General features: G+C 37.6%; 2 protein-coding genes across 4 annotated transcripts in view; one reads left to right on the top strand and one right to left on the bottom strand.

Annotated features, from left to right (window-relative positions):
• The window catches only part of LOC115220681 (phosphopantothenate--cysteine ligase-like), a 22,113-nt gene extending 14,470 nt beyond the window's left edge, over window positions 1-7,643 (bottom strand). The window contains exon 1 of the mRNA XM_029790798.2: window positions 7,477-7,643. Coding sequence (XP_029646658.1) covers window positions 7,477-7,605 — 129 coding nt within the window. The 5' untranslated portion in view covers window positions 7,606-7,643. The remainder of the gene's footprint in view (window positions 1-7,476) is intronic.
• Window positions 7,578-14,793, top strand: part of LOC115220682 (3-hydroxyisobutyryl-CoA hydrolase, mitochondrial) — a 22,814-nt gene continuing 15,598 nt past the window's right edge. The window contains exons 1-3 of one of the 3 annotated variants that reach the window (XM_029790799.2): window positions 7,578-7,687; window positions 12,027-12,051; window positions 14,083-14,107. In XM_029790799.2, coding sequence (XP_029646659.1) covers window positions 12,041-12,051; window positions 14,083-14,107 — 36 coding nt within the window. In that variant the 5' untranslated portion in view covers window positions 7,578-7,687; window positions 12,027-12,040. Of the gene's footprint in view, window positions 7,688-7,965; window positions 8,105-8,208; window positions 8,231-12,026; window positions 12,052-14,082; window positions 14,108-14,793 lie in introns of those variants that run through there. The other 2 variants (XM_036510473.1, XM_036510472.1) reach the window with 2 other exon arrangements.

The raw sequence follows: 14,793 nt of genomic DNA, 5'->3' as shown, positions 1-14,793 counted from the left end.
TTGCCGGACCGCTAAGTTACGGGGATGTAAATACACCAGCATCAGTTGTCAAGCGATGTTGGGAGGACAAACACAGGCACACAAACATATACACACACACATACATATATATATATATACACAATGGATTTCTTTCAGTTTCTGTGTACCGAATCCACTCACAAGGCTTTGGTCAGCCCAAGGCTATAGTAGAAGACACTTGCCCAAGGTGCCACACACTGGGACTGAACACGGAACCATGTGGTTTGTAAGCAAGCTACTTACCACACAGCCACTCCTATGCCTGAAGTTTTTCTTTCGCTCTTCTTTCAGACATTTTTGCCCAAAATTTCAACACATGATTATCCCTAATTTCTTTTCATTATTATGGCAGCATCGTTAGTATGCCGGAGAAAGTGCTTAGTGGTATTCCATCTGTCTTTGCATTCTGATTTCAAATTCCACCAAAGCCAACTTTGCCTTTCATCCTTTCAGGAGTGATAAAATGGATAACTGTTGAACACTGGGATTGATGTAATCGACTTTGGCCTTCTCCTGAAATTGCTGATCTTGTATCAAAATCTGAGACCACTATTATTATGGCAGCAAGCTGACTAAACTATCAGGACATATGACAAAATGCTTAGCAACATTTCTTCTAGCTCTTTACGTTCTGAGTTCAAATAATGCTGAAGTCGATCTTGCTTTACGTCCCTTCAAGATCAATAAAATAAGGGTCAGTTGAGTGCTAGGATCGATGCAATCGACTAACCCTCTCCCACCAAAATTTCAGGTCTTGTGCTTATTTTACAAACGATGAGAATCATTATTATTATTTGCGAGCTGGCAGACTCGTTAGCATGCTGAACAAAATGATTCGCGGCATTTCGTCAGGCCTTATGTTCCGAGTTCAAATTATGCCGAGGTCGACTTTGCCTCTCATCCTTTCAGGGTTGATAAAATAAGTATCGGTTGAGCACTGGGGTCGATGTAATCGACTTACTTTCCCACCGCCCCCAATTTTCAGGCCTTGTGCCTATAGAAGAAAGGATTATTACCTCCACCTTAGCGAAGGTGGATGTATTCTTTTCAGCCGTGTTTGTTTGTTTGTCATTGGACAAGATATCTCAAGAATCGCTGAATGCATTTGGATGAAGCTTTCAGGGATGTTTGGTCTCATGATTGGCACGAATTGATTACATTTTGGGATCGATCCGATACCGGACAAGGATTCTGGATTGCTTTTCCAGGGTTTTTTTTTTATTTATACTTAATTATTGAGAGCGGCCCGGGTATATTTTTAGTATTCTCGTTCGTGAGAGCAGTCGAGTTTATTTCAGATATTCTCATTTTAAAAATCATCTCCCGCTAATCGTTGAGAAGGTGCTAGAGTTGCCTTGGCGGAGGTTTGCGCTCTCTTGAGTGCTCGTTATTTTTTATTTAGCAAATGGCCGTGGATTGAAAGAAACGTTAGAGCATGCGACAAAATATTTGTGTTACTTAGTTACGGCCCTTCATATTTCCGAGTAAAAATCTCACCCAGGACAACTTCCGTCCTTTCAAGAGTCAATAAAATAGAGAACCAGTGAAGTATTCGAGCCAATATACTCGATTGTACTTCCTACCACAAATTGTAGAAAATTTTCTCTGTTTTCTTTTTTAACTATTATGATCCAATTATTATGCACGACAATAATCTGTGGTTAATCTAGAAACTGTACCGACTAAAAGATTCAGAGAACTCTCGAGTTATTTCCCCTTAAATTTAAGCGTTGAACGTGGTCAATTGTCCGGTTTTATGACGTAACGTATTTGATGGCATAAAAGACGCACTCCAATTTGTGCACCGCATTGTACATTACTGCATATGCTTTATACGCACTTTTGCAGCTGAGCACTGTATACAATAATTTCATTATTATTTATTAATTATTTCAACCAGGATCCACATAAGATTTTATTGTCAACATTTATGTGCAATAAACTGGTTATACTTCTACAGCACACAAAATATTTTAACAATTTTTCTTATACAATTCCTGATAATATCTAATTATAAAAATATAATAGGATTTTTTTAACATCTGATAGCTATGGGATTCATCCAAGTAAAATAGGAATCAAGAGGGGTCTATAGATAAAAAGAAATGGTTGAGAACCACTGATGAAGAGGCTCTCTCTTCAAATATATATTTTAAAGAATACCTGTTTAGTACCTTTAGCACTGTGTGTAAGCCTCTTTAACACAGATCACATCTCTAGGAGTCTGACTAAGCAAATTGAACAAAAATAAGATTCTTCTGAACACTTATACTCTAAAAGTTCACATTCAAAAAGTTCACATTCAAAAAGAAACAAAGCTAGTTTTACCACATATGTCAGAAGTGAAGGTGTTGCCCAAAACTTGGGGATTATCTGCATAAATAGATAAGCTGTTTGGTGTTTATTAACCCTGGAATAACTGTGAAAGAGCAGATGTACAATCAAAGATATTCCAGCCATGACTCTGTGCCACACACAAAAGGCACCTGTGCAGGTACCACATAAAAGGCACCTATGTTGGTGCTATGTAGAAAGCACTTGTACTGATGCCACATAAAAAAACACCCAGTACATTCTGAAAGTGGTTTGTGTTAGGAAGGACATTCAACCAAAGAATTAATGTCAAAACAAACAACTGGAGCCTGGTGCAGCTCTTTGGTTTGCTAGCTCTTGCTAGACTGTCCAACCCATGCCAGCATGGAAAAGAGATGTTAAATGATGATACTTAACAAAACTTCTGTAGAGAACAGAATATCATCATCATCATTTGTGTTGGGTGGTTTGACAGGAACTGGCAAGCCAGAAGACTGCACCAGGCTCTGCTGTCTGTTTTGGTATGGCTTTTATGACTTGATGCCCTTCCTACTGCCAACCACTTTACAGAGTGTACTGGGTCCTGTTTTACATGACACTAGCACCAGCAAGACAAAAACCTCTCAACTAAGCAGGGAGCAGTGCTGAGGGAGGTGGCTTTGTACCAAATGATGAGAGGTTAAAGTATGATAGAAGGACAGAAACAAGTGTTTTGCAGTAGAGGAGATACAAGGCTACTCAAGCTGGAAAAAGAAAGAGACTGTTGAAGGTGCTGGGGCATACCTTCAAGTTACATGAAGATGTACATAAGTGGGTAAGTCTGCAAGAATGTGAAAGGAGTAGAAGATAGAGAGGAAGGGAAATTTGGTGTGTGGTGATCACAGACAGGAGGAGGGTGTGTTAGGAAGATGAGTTGTAAGGGAAAGATATATATACTTATATGGTGAGTAAAATTTATAAGACAGATGTTACCCATCTATGTTTATTTTAACTGGGGTGTTAAAACATCTTGTTTTATAAATAATACAGAAAACAAGGAAAAGAGATAGGGAATTTAATTAGAAGCAAACTTCTAATATAGCCAACAAATTTGGCTGTATACAAGCATGGATGCATTTGGGTTATATATAAGAGCACTGCTATATATATAGGAGCAATGAAACTTTAAAATTCTGATTAAACAAAACAGTTACATCAAAACTTTAGAGAAAGGTCAGTGAGCAAGGTGATATATAATAAAGCTAGAACAGAAATTAGGTCTCAGAAAGCTAGGCTATATATAATAAAGCTAAAACAGTGAGAGGTAGTGGAACACTCCTGTTCCCAGTTTGTGCCACAGTTGAACAAATATTATAAGTAGCAATGACACTGTTTTGACAACAGAAGATTTGTTTAAGTCATAGAATAATCTGATCAATATTAAAATAACTAAAATAAACAAATAACTGTAAGTAAGGGCCGTATAGTTACTGTATAGTTAATGTCTACGATAAGGTTCTTAATTCCCCCATTATAGCCACTTCGTTTCATTTGTGTAAACTCCCCTACAGCAATTTTGTAGTCCCTCATTGATTGAAACTTTCCGTGTACCTGAATAAATTCTCACATTCAGTCAATAAGTTTTAAATATATATAGTATGTGTACGTCGTTATCATCATCATCACTTAACATCCATGTTCTATGCTAGCATGGGTTGGACAGTTCAACAGGATCAAGTGGGTCCAATGTCTACTTTGGTATGGTTTCTATGGCCGGATGCCCTTTCTAATGCCAACCACATTACAGTGTTTTGGGCGCTTTTTTTCATGACACTAGTGTTATTGAGGTCACCATATCTCTGTCTTAGAAGTGTTGTTGATCAGTATATCCATACTCTTCAAGCCTCTTTCCAGCTCTCAGTGATTCAGAATTTGTAGACATAAATGGGTTTGATATGGTGCTTAACGAAGAACTGAATGTAAACCTATATCTCAGAATGTCCAGTGAATAGAAAGATATTTGTTTGAGCAATAATAAAGATCAAGGTTATTACTGATCCACAGAATAAAAGAAGCCCATGGATTAACAGTTTGACATTGGCTTTTGATATAAATTAACATATTAGTTTGCAAGCAGTTAGTCTAAGAAATGGAGAAGTACCCATAACCTCTTTAGATACTCAGTGCTAGAGATGGTGATAACTGAATAAGTTTAGCATGGCTTTTGAAAGACAGAGGTTCAGTGATGAAAGGATGAGAGAAAATGCTTAGTATATGTCTCAAAGGTAGTATATCAGTAACTGTTTAGCTCAACAGACACTTGACAAAAATGTTCCAGTTATATTCATGTTATCATGATCATTTAACGTCTGTTTTTCATGCTGGCATGGGTTGTCATTTTATGCAACATTATCAAACGTGTACTTCCTTTTTTAAGATGACAAAGCGTGGGAGCGATTTTAAGAGGACTTGGTATATCTTGCAGGTCAAATAGAGGTCTTTTCATTGTATCGGCAGTAACAATAGTCATAGTGGAGGGAAGACAGAGTAAATAGAGTAGCCTTAAGTAGAGAGAGATAGCTCTGTATTAACAACTTCAAGATTAGAAAAGAAACCATTGTAGTTTCGTGATTAATATGACAATGAATAAATAAACTATAGAAAAATACGAGAAAGGTGGCCCACGGACCATAAAATTTCTTTCTAAATATTTACCAGTACTATCAACAGTTTTCAAGCTTAAGAATATTCAACTAGACATGGAAATCAGAAAATGCCCTCTAAGAAGCATTTAATTCAGGTAAACAATAAAGGATTGGATAAAATAATAAAACCTGAGTAGCCATTCACTTTTCTGTGGTTTATTCGGATGTTTATTTACGATCTGGATGTACTTATAGGTGCAGATGTGGTAGTGTGGTTAAGAAACTTGCTTCCCAACAATGCGATCTTAGGTTCAATCCCACAGGGCAACACCTTGGGCAAGTGTCTTCTACTATAGCAATGGGCTGATCAAAGCCTTGTGGGTGGGTTTGGGAGACGGAAACTGAAAGAAGCCTGTCGTATGTGTGTGTCAGTCCTACTACCACCGACGGACAACTGATGATGATTTGTGTACGTTCTCATAACCAGCAGTTCGGCAAAAGAGATTGATAGAATAAGTACCAGACTTGAAAATGAGTACGGAGGTCGATATGTTCGAAGCAGTGCTCCAGCATAGCCGCAGTCAAAAGACTGCAACAAATAAGAGACAAAAAGATACCACCTAAAAGTATATATCACCATGACAGTGACGTGCGCAATTCATGTTAATATCTTAGAAGCATGACGTGTGGAAATGAACGCAGGGAACCAACTATCCAATCCGAATGTTCCAAAGATTCCTTTCCAACCAGAGACAAGAATTCTATCAACCTGTTTGAAGGACTTCTTTAAGTTTCCGTCCACCAAATCCACTCACAAGGCTTTGGTCGGCCAGAGTAGAAGACACTTGCCCCAAAACTACATGATTGAGAAGCAAGCTTATTGAACACAGCCGCCTATACGTGTGTCTACATATTAAATAAACATCTGAGTAAACAAAACAAGGGGCCGCTACGGTTGCTCGATATGCAGCAACAAATAACCACCAAATCTCACTCAAGTCACTCCTTACTGCTTAAAAAAATGTGGGGGCAGCGTATTTCGGAAAACGATGTGACCGTCAAGACTGGAATGCCAGGGCTATCCAGCCAGTATTGACCTCACGCACCTGAATCAATGAGCAAGCTGTTTGAAATAGTAGTCGAATTTCCCTCAAACCGTAAACCCTACAATCTAAAAAGTAAAAAAGATACATTAGATGATGTAGTTTTAGCCAGGCCCGGGCTGGGGGAAAAAAGCCGGTTACTGCTGAAATGCCTTTCATAAATCTCAGTCGGAGCTAATCTGGGACAAAACACCAAATCACAACATAAACTTCAAATAACAACCTGACGGCGTCTATTGATCGGCGATGGCTTTCTTTAAATGTATATGTTGAAAGTGAAAAATATTACGAAATGATGAAAAATAGCTTCATTAAGAATGTCTGCTCAGCTATAGACAACTGCATTATTTCCACTAAGTAACATAGTTGAGCTTAGTTGACGAAGAGTAGTAATAGCAAAGCTGGAATCTCTCCCCTCCCACTTCAAGCCCATGGAATATTCTTAGAGCAGCATACTCGTAAATTTTATGATGACTCCATTCATAACTGCGTGTCACCTTCAAACATGGACACTAAAATCAAACGCTTGAAAAACTGGTTTCAACCATACGCTAACTAAAATGGAGCGGTTGAAATATGTTGCTTAAATGATGCATATATATATATATATATATACACTGTTCCGTTGTTTGTGGGATCAACACAAAAAGTATTCCATCCAGCGATAGAACAAATGCCGTTTAATGAACACCAGTGGCGTAAGGTTGTTGTCATAGGGGAGGTAGTTAAGTACAAGGTACCGCACTGAACCAACTGCTCTGGCGTAACCATTACTTAAAAATAAATATACAAACTTTCAACACAATTCTTCAACTAGACTTACTATTTGTTTATGAGTGTATATTATTAGATTTCAAAACAAATTACGATCAGATCAAATCAAATCGTGATACATGAGTTATAAGGATGCCGGGAATATTTAACATCATCATTTAGCACAATCAGAATATGTGTCCAGTGTGTGTGTAAATTATATATAATCTTGGTGGAGGCTGACTTGAGTATAATTACATATATTATTAATCTCTGCTATGGATTGGAATACTTCCTTTTCCGACAGTTAAGACGAAACATATGTAAACTAGTTTGATAAATGCCAACGTACGAAACTCTCAGACCTTGAGTCACTGTGTTGCTTCTGCTAAATATTAATTTAAAATATATAAATATACTCATATTTTGAGTCCTATTTTTCCTCTTTGCACCAACATTTATATATATATATATATATATATATATATATATAGATAGATATAGATACGCACCATACATGCATGTAAATTAAGAACAGGCGCGGGATAGATATAAATGCAAATCAACATAAAATTCAGTGATAATTTAAATACTATTATCCTTTATGGAAAAGATGAATGAATGAAAGAATTGATTGAATACTGGGAATTAATGCAACCTACCGTAACAAGTACGACTTTGTTTCTTAACGAGTGTTGTCGTTCAACGAAGTTCTGTATTCGTATCTGTTTCTCTTCGAATCTCTCTGGCACCGGCAATTCCTTCAAGAACTTGCTCGAGTCACTCTCCATGCTTTATCACAACATCACTACCTTTCCTACCTTATTTTACAAAAGACTTCCAAAACAAAGTGCTTCCGTTCGCACCTCCCAGGTATGTCGCCGTCGTCCTTCTTTTTTTTCTCTTTCTCTCTTCACTCGACTGCAAAAATATTACCTTATATTTTGTTCCTATCCACAAGACAGACACGCTTGACTAATTTTTTAAAAATTAACTAGTAATGCAGTCAGTTGAAACCACCCGAGATGCTGTCGTTACTACTTATATTAATAGATCATAAAGGTCTACAAGATATCGACCTTGGTTGGATTACGCTGCTTTTCGGCTCAATTACTCGCGATAGTTTATTCTGGACGACTTAACAAATATTAGTTTGTTTGTTTACTAGGCGAAGAGCTCTGTTTTATCGGAAATCGAATAAGAAATTGTGCTATTCATTCATTTTCAGTGTTAAGTGAAGTCGAATGGCTTCGGTTAGGAATTGAAACTCGAACGTGGACCCAACTTACTGTGAGTTCACCTCTTACATAGCTTGTTTCAGTAATCCTTAGTTTTGGAGGGTTTTCCAGCATTTAAATACGAATTCTAAAAACGTTCTAAAATAGTTTTTCTCTATTTTTGTAAGCTGGATGTTACGTAAGCTCTTGAAAAAGATGTTTTTCGTTATTCAAACTTTTTTCCTCTGAATTATTCACGAAAGTAATTCTTGACCAATATCAAAATGTTCCATCTTATAAGCTGTGGTTTATTATATACGACCTGTGTCGTATATTATAAACAGTGTGTTAAAAGTAGTGTCTTGTTTTGGCACGAGGTCACACATTTGCTAAGCAACATAAGACAGTCAGCTATTTCTACGCTTCTGAAGGACATTAGCAGCATACTATAACATATTAAACCTTAGGAATAAAGAAATAAACTATTTTTTACTAACACTTAAATAGTATACTTTATAACTATTATGTGCTTCGAATAAAATCAGTAAGCCTATACTGTACCGCATGTTACATTACACCCATCACCTAATGGGATGTTTTATTTTTTCTTAACCCTATATAGCTACGTTTTTTGTTTGTTTTTTAGCGTTATCGACATCGTTTTATTTATATTATCCTGTCTTATTTTGTAAAATTCATTTGTGTACATTAAGTGTTTGGAATTGTAAGATACACGAAATATGCCTCAATGCTTCACCATCGTGTATACATGAAACCCCTAGCGGTTTTCAACTACGGTTTTTAGGGTGCATGCGTCTTAGGGTTCTTGGGCCGTCAAACATCCTTCTGGTAACCCCTGACAATCTTCCCCCAATAAACATGATACATTTTCCTTTAAGCTATGTTTTGCGCTTTTTGATGCGGCACCCTAAAAAAATCCGTAAATCTACATTTTGGATCTGGTCCAGATAATAAGAAAGTTGAGAAGCACTATTCTACCCGGTTGCTCGACCGATAATGTTTAGCAGCCACTTTTACCCAATCAAATAACATCCGCAATGTCTTTAAAAAAAGGAGAAAAAAAAGCTTTATTGATTAGTGTTGTCATAGGCATATAATAAAATACGATATAATTTTGGTCCTTTGATTTTAGACATGTTCAATTTGGATTCACCTGCGACTAAACATTATAAGAAACAATATAAACTAGGTCCTACTTACTGTTGCTTCATTCATACAAAATTTAGGAATTCCTACCAACAAATACCATTTGTTGATACATGTAAGCTCGAATTCACATATAGGGACAAATTTGGAGTTTATTTGGGAGTAAAAGTAAAAATGTGTCACCTTTTACACTTTCCTCAATGACTTTGGCGACGTAAATAGGGCATTTATTATTAATTCATAACATGTTTACAAGGCCTCAGACTTTATAACTGGAAGAAAATAAGGTGAGGTGATTGCTGCCCATGCTTTTCTTAAAAATAATAGTTAAAACCAAGCGAAGGAAATTGGCTAGAAACCATTAGTTGAAAATAACTATTGGAAAAAGTTCATTTATTAAAAATATCGAAATAGTACATTTAATAATGCATTTCATATACTCAGGGGATCACTTTTAAGCTTGTTTGTTTTTTCATAAGCAAGCTTTATTGCATAAGGCCATAAATTTGTGAAAGCGAGGAATAAGATAGCAAAATGCTGTTAGATACGAGGTGAACTCTCAACCGGCTCTAGGGCTGAGTTGTGATCCCTGAATGAAGCTATTCAACTTCACAAGGACTGTAGAGAAATGAACATTATAACTTCTAATACTTTTCTTCTATAAAACAAGTCCTTGTACCTAGCTATCAGAAACCGGTGGTTAAGTAATTCCAATTACTGACTCTCCTGGGGTTTCTCGTAAGCCCAGATAAATCGATGGCTTGCATTTCTGTCATAGACGATTCACTGTAACCTTTGACTTCAACAAAGCCTTCAGTCTCTGACGCGAGAACTTTTTAGCCAAGTTACTTACATACGGCTTATATGGTCTCCTTTTTATATAATATAATAATGAAATTATTGTATACAGTGCTCAGGTGCACCACAACTTGTCAGAAAGTGCGTATAGAGTATATGCAGTAATGTACAAATGTCTGGAAAGCAAACAATGTATGAGTCAGATACATGCTTGTGTGTGTATGGAGGGGAGAAAATCAGGTGTAGTGTTGGCGAATCTCAGAAAGCATGGAAGTTTTGAAGGATGCAGTGGAAGGATGCAGTGCTCCGACAACTAACAACTGATTAGATTTCGCTATTGCTGTGAGTGTTGACAGTGCCCTCTCAGAACTTGAATACATCAACAATGGTGTTCCCCAAGATTTGGTTATAGTTTCCAGAATCCTCTTTCTGTGCAGTGATGGCCTGTCACTTTCTAATAAAAGACACGTATGCAGATTAAGTCACTTTTTAAGCACATATGTTGTAATTTAATGTGACAAATGTTTCCAAGCAAGGTAAACCTCACTGTATATTTCCCCCATCAGCAGACATGCTCATGCTGAATATTGGAAATCAATGACTCTGCTTGTATGACAATGACACTCCTTTACAACTATCACATGACGTCGAAGACACACACACATAAAGCTCTGGTGATGGTGCCATGCAAAAAAGAACTGGTGCTGATGCAATGTATATAAAGCACTGATGCTAGTGTTACATAAAAAGCACCCAGTACACTCTGTAAAGTGGTTGGCATTAGGAAGGAGGAGAAGGGCATCCAACTGTAGAAACTATGCTAAAACAGTCTATGGAACATGGTGTGGCTCCTGGCCTTGCCAGCATGGAAGACAGATGTTACATGATGAGGATGATGATGATATATTCTTTTACTTCTTTTAGCTTGTTGGTTCAGGGCTTTAGGAGAAGAAACTTGCCCAAGGTGTCATGCAGTGCAACTGAACCTTGAACCATGTGGTTGGGAAGCTAACCTCCTACCACATAGCTGTGCCTGCATCTGGTGATTTTTGTTACATAAAAATGAAATCTATCTTATGTCGATCTTCTATAATGATATTCTTGCGTTTTTCTTCGTCACAACATACGAATGAGAAAGGAAGGGGTGATGGCAAACTGGTAGTGGGAGCGTTTCAACTCTGTGTGTAAAAGTGATGTATGTGAATGTTTGTGTGTGCAATGGAAGTGGGATGGTGAACGTTCAATGCTGAAAAGAAAAATCAAACAGCGTTTCAACCCTGTGCATATACAAGGGAAGTATGTGAATGTTCGTGTGAACCAGCATTCTTTCAGTAACAAATGATGATCGATGTCACATCTCAAAAGACAGTGACTAAATAACATTGACAACATTTATATATAAAATATTGCATCGTTTTTGACGGCACGGGGCCAGCTAGCTTATTATATTTTGCCAAACCACTAAGTTACAGGGACATAAATACACTGGCATTGGTTATCAAGCGATGATGGGGGTACAAACACACACATATATGATGGGCTTCTTTCAGTTTTCATCTACCAAATCCACTCCCGAGGCTCTAGCAGTGAGACTGAACCCAGAACCATGTGGTTGGTAAGCAAGCTACTTACCACACAGCCACTCTTGCTCCTAACGGGCATGTTTTTGACATGCTATACCATCCTTGTTGAACCATTGATTTCTAACTTGGGGGGGGGGATATTACATTGCATAGAAACAGGTGAGGGTGGGTGACAGGAATGGCATCCAGCTTTAGAAAATCTGCCTCAGATAAATTCCATCTAACCCATGCAAGCATGGAAAAGTGGACAGTAAAGGATGATGACTTCAATATAGGTACAAGGCCAGATGTTTTTCCTGCAGGCTTATAGTTGACTATATCAGTCTCTGGAAGGATAAAAAGGAAAATAAATACTGGAAAGATTTTATAGCATTCATTCATTTATTTTTGTTTAGGAATTCCTATTTTTGTGTAATTCCTAACAATTTTTATGGTTTTCTTTTTCAGCCAGAATATTCATCATGTTGTTAAGGTAAAAAAATTTTTATTATTATTATTAACCCATGCCAACATGGAAAGCAGACATTAAACAACGACGATGATGATGATGATTATTATTGAGTGAGAGAGTAGTGCATGCCATCAAAGTGACACTAGGGTAAAATATATCCATCATGACTACCCGTTTGATAAGGGTACACCAGGTATATGCATCACAACCATATGTGCACAATATGGTGATCTCCTATCAAGATAAACAGCACATGACCTTGCAGGTGGGGCCCAGTTACAATTTTCTTCAGGTTGAGTAGTTCATCCCACTCAAAAGGTCCCTGAATAAGGATTCTTTAAGGATGTAGAATGAAACACCCATATTTCCAAAGGTGAATTATCAAAACCCCAAAGAATCCCTCTCAACACATGGCTATGATGCTCCACCACTACTTCTGCTCATGATCAGAGATGCACATATCATCAGCTGCCAAGGGACATTCTCAAGTGGTTATGGTCAAACAACTGACAAGCAAATCTGTGGTACTGAGCAGAATATTTGCTGTAGCCCATCTTTTATACCAAGACAAAACAATGTACATGGTAAAACTTCCAATCAGTTAAGGTCAGAAACCATGAGAGCCACTGCCTGGTACTGCAACAGGGTATTTATTATTATTATGTATGTATGTATGTATGTAAGGCGGCAAGCTGGCAGAATCGTTAGCGCGCTGGGTGAAATGCTTGGCAGTATTTCGTCTGTCTTCACACTCTGAATTCAAATTCCACCAAGGTCGACTTTGCTTTTCATTCTTCTGGAGTTGATAAATTAAGTCCCAGTGAAACACCCATCCCCTGCCCTTGTGGCAAAATTTGAAACCATTATTATTATTATGCTTATATATTTTTTATTCCTGTTACTGATTTTATGGGTGGAAGTGGGGTCCTTCCGTCTCAAATTTGAGGCTTTGTTCCTGCGTCTGAAATCAGTTCTAATGTAATGCAAATGCAATATAAGTGGATGACATCTCTACTTAAAAGAAGGAAATCAATATCAGTTAATACATTTAATAACCAATTATTAAGCGATAAATAAACTAGTTAGATTTCCTTATTGTAATGGCACATGTAAAAGTATACCTCCATCACCATCATCATTTAATGTTTGCTTATCCATGCTTGCAGGGGTCAGCTGGATTTGTTGAGGCAGTTTTTCTATGGCTGGATGCCCTTCCTATTACCAACCTTCACCTGTTTCTAAGCAAGGTTATATTTCCCATAACATGGTTTTCACAGAAGACTAAAAACCTTGCTTGTATCATGATGATGCTCATTTACAACCATTAGGTGATGTCTAAAGAAAGCTACATATAATTACACACCTGTGCAAACACACACATACGCATGCACACATACACGATGTGGTCAGTGGGGCATCCATCTACCAAATCCACTCACAAGACTTTTGGTCTGCCTGGAGTCCTCGTAGAATGACTCCAGGCAGACCAAAATAAGTACCAGTTACGCACTGGGGTCGATGTAATCGACTCAATCACCTCCCCCAAGCTATCCTTGTGGCAAAAATTTGAAATTGTTATTATTATTATTTTGATAAGTTTCAGGCAGATTTCTACTGCACTACCTGTTGCACCTCCATGATAATGATCATGATGTTGCTGCTGCTGCAGCAGCATGCAACAAGGTGGCAGATTCTCTAGCCTGTCAGACAAAGTGCTTAGCTGCATTTCTTTTGGCTCTTTACGTCCTGAGTTCAAATTCTACTGAGGTCACTTTTGCCTTTTATCCTTTTTGGCCCATAAAACTAACTTAGCCCTCCTTCTAAAATTGTTAGCCCTGTGTCAAAATTTGCAACCATTATTAATGTTATTGTTATTCTTGTTGAGGATAGTGAGTAGCACAAATGGTAGAGCGAGTACCAATCTAATGAAGTATTGCTTTGATACAATCCAGTATGCCTTCCCACCAAAGCTTGTATCCTTGTATGAATGTTAGAAATCTTAATTGTTTTCCTTCACTATTTTCTGACCGTTTCCGTTCTGTTTTGTTGCAGGTCAGCATTTACATTTGGATGTCTGGTAAGATATCATCATCTTTGTGTTTTATTTATTTATTTTGTTGTGTTTTTTTTAATTTGTGGCGGTGCCCCAGTATGGCCACAGCTCATGTGCTGAAACTAGATAAAAATAAAATAAAAAATAAAATATATTTGTAGGTAACAGGCATGGCTGTGTGGTTAAGAAGATTGCTTCCTAAATGTGTGCTCTCAGGCTCAGTCCTAATGCACAGCACCTTTGGCAACCTCTGTCTTGACATAATGCCAGGGTTGCAAATAAGCATCACCATCATATATGCAATGTTATGTTGTTCCTTTCCAGTCTTTCTTGGAAAAAATGAATAACAACATTGTGGTTTACATGTTTAAAAAGCACCCGTGTCGGTACCACATTGAAAGCACCATGGCAGCACCATGTTGAAAACACTGATGCCATTGCCATGTATAAAGCACCAATGCTGGTGCCACATATAAAGCGCTGGCACCAGATCCACATACATAACACTCATGCTGGGGTAACATAAAAAGCATCCAGTACATTCTGTGAAGTGGTTGGCGTTAGGAAGGGCATCCAGCCATAGATGCTGGCCAGTTCCTGTCAAACCACCCAACCCATGCCAGGATGGAAGATGGATATTAAAGGATTTAGTCAAGAATCCTGGTTGCACTCATTGTATATTGTTAACATTTCCATATTTTATTTATTTT

This window comes from Octopus sinensis, linkage group LG17 (assembly GCF_006345805.1).
Source record: "Octopus sinensis linkage group LG17, ASM634580v1, whole genome shotgun sequence".
NCBI classification, from domain to species: Eukaryota; Metazoa; Mollusca; class Cephalopoda; order Octopoda; family Octopodidae; genus Octopus; species Octopus sinensis.
Note: the sequence above shows the minus strand (reverse complement) of the source record. Positions and strands in the feature narration are given on the sequence as shown.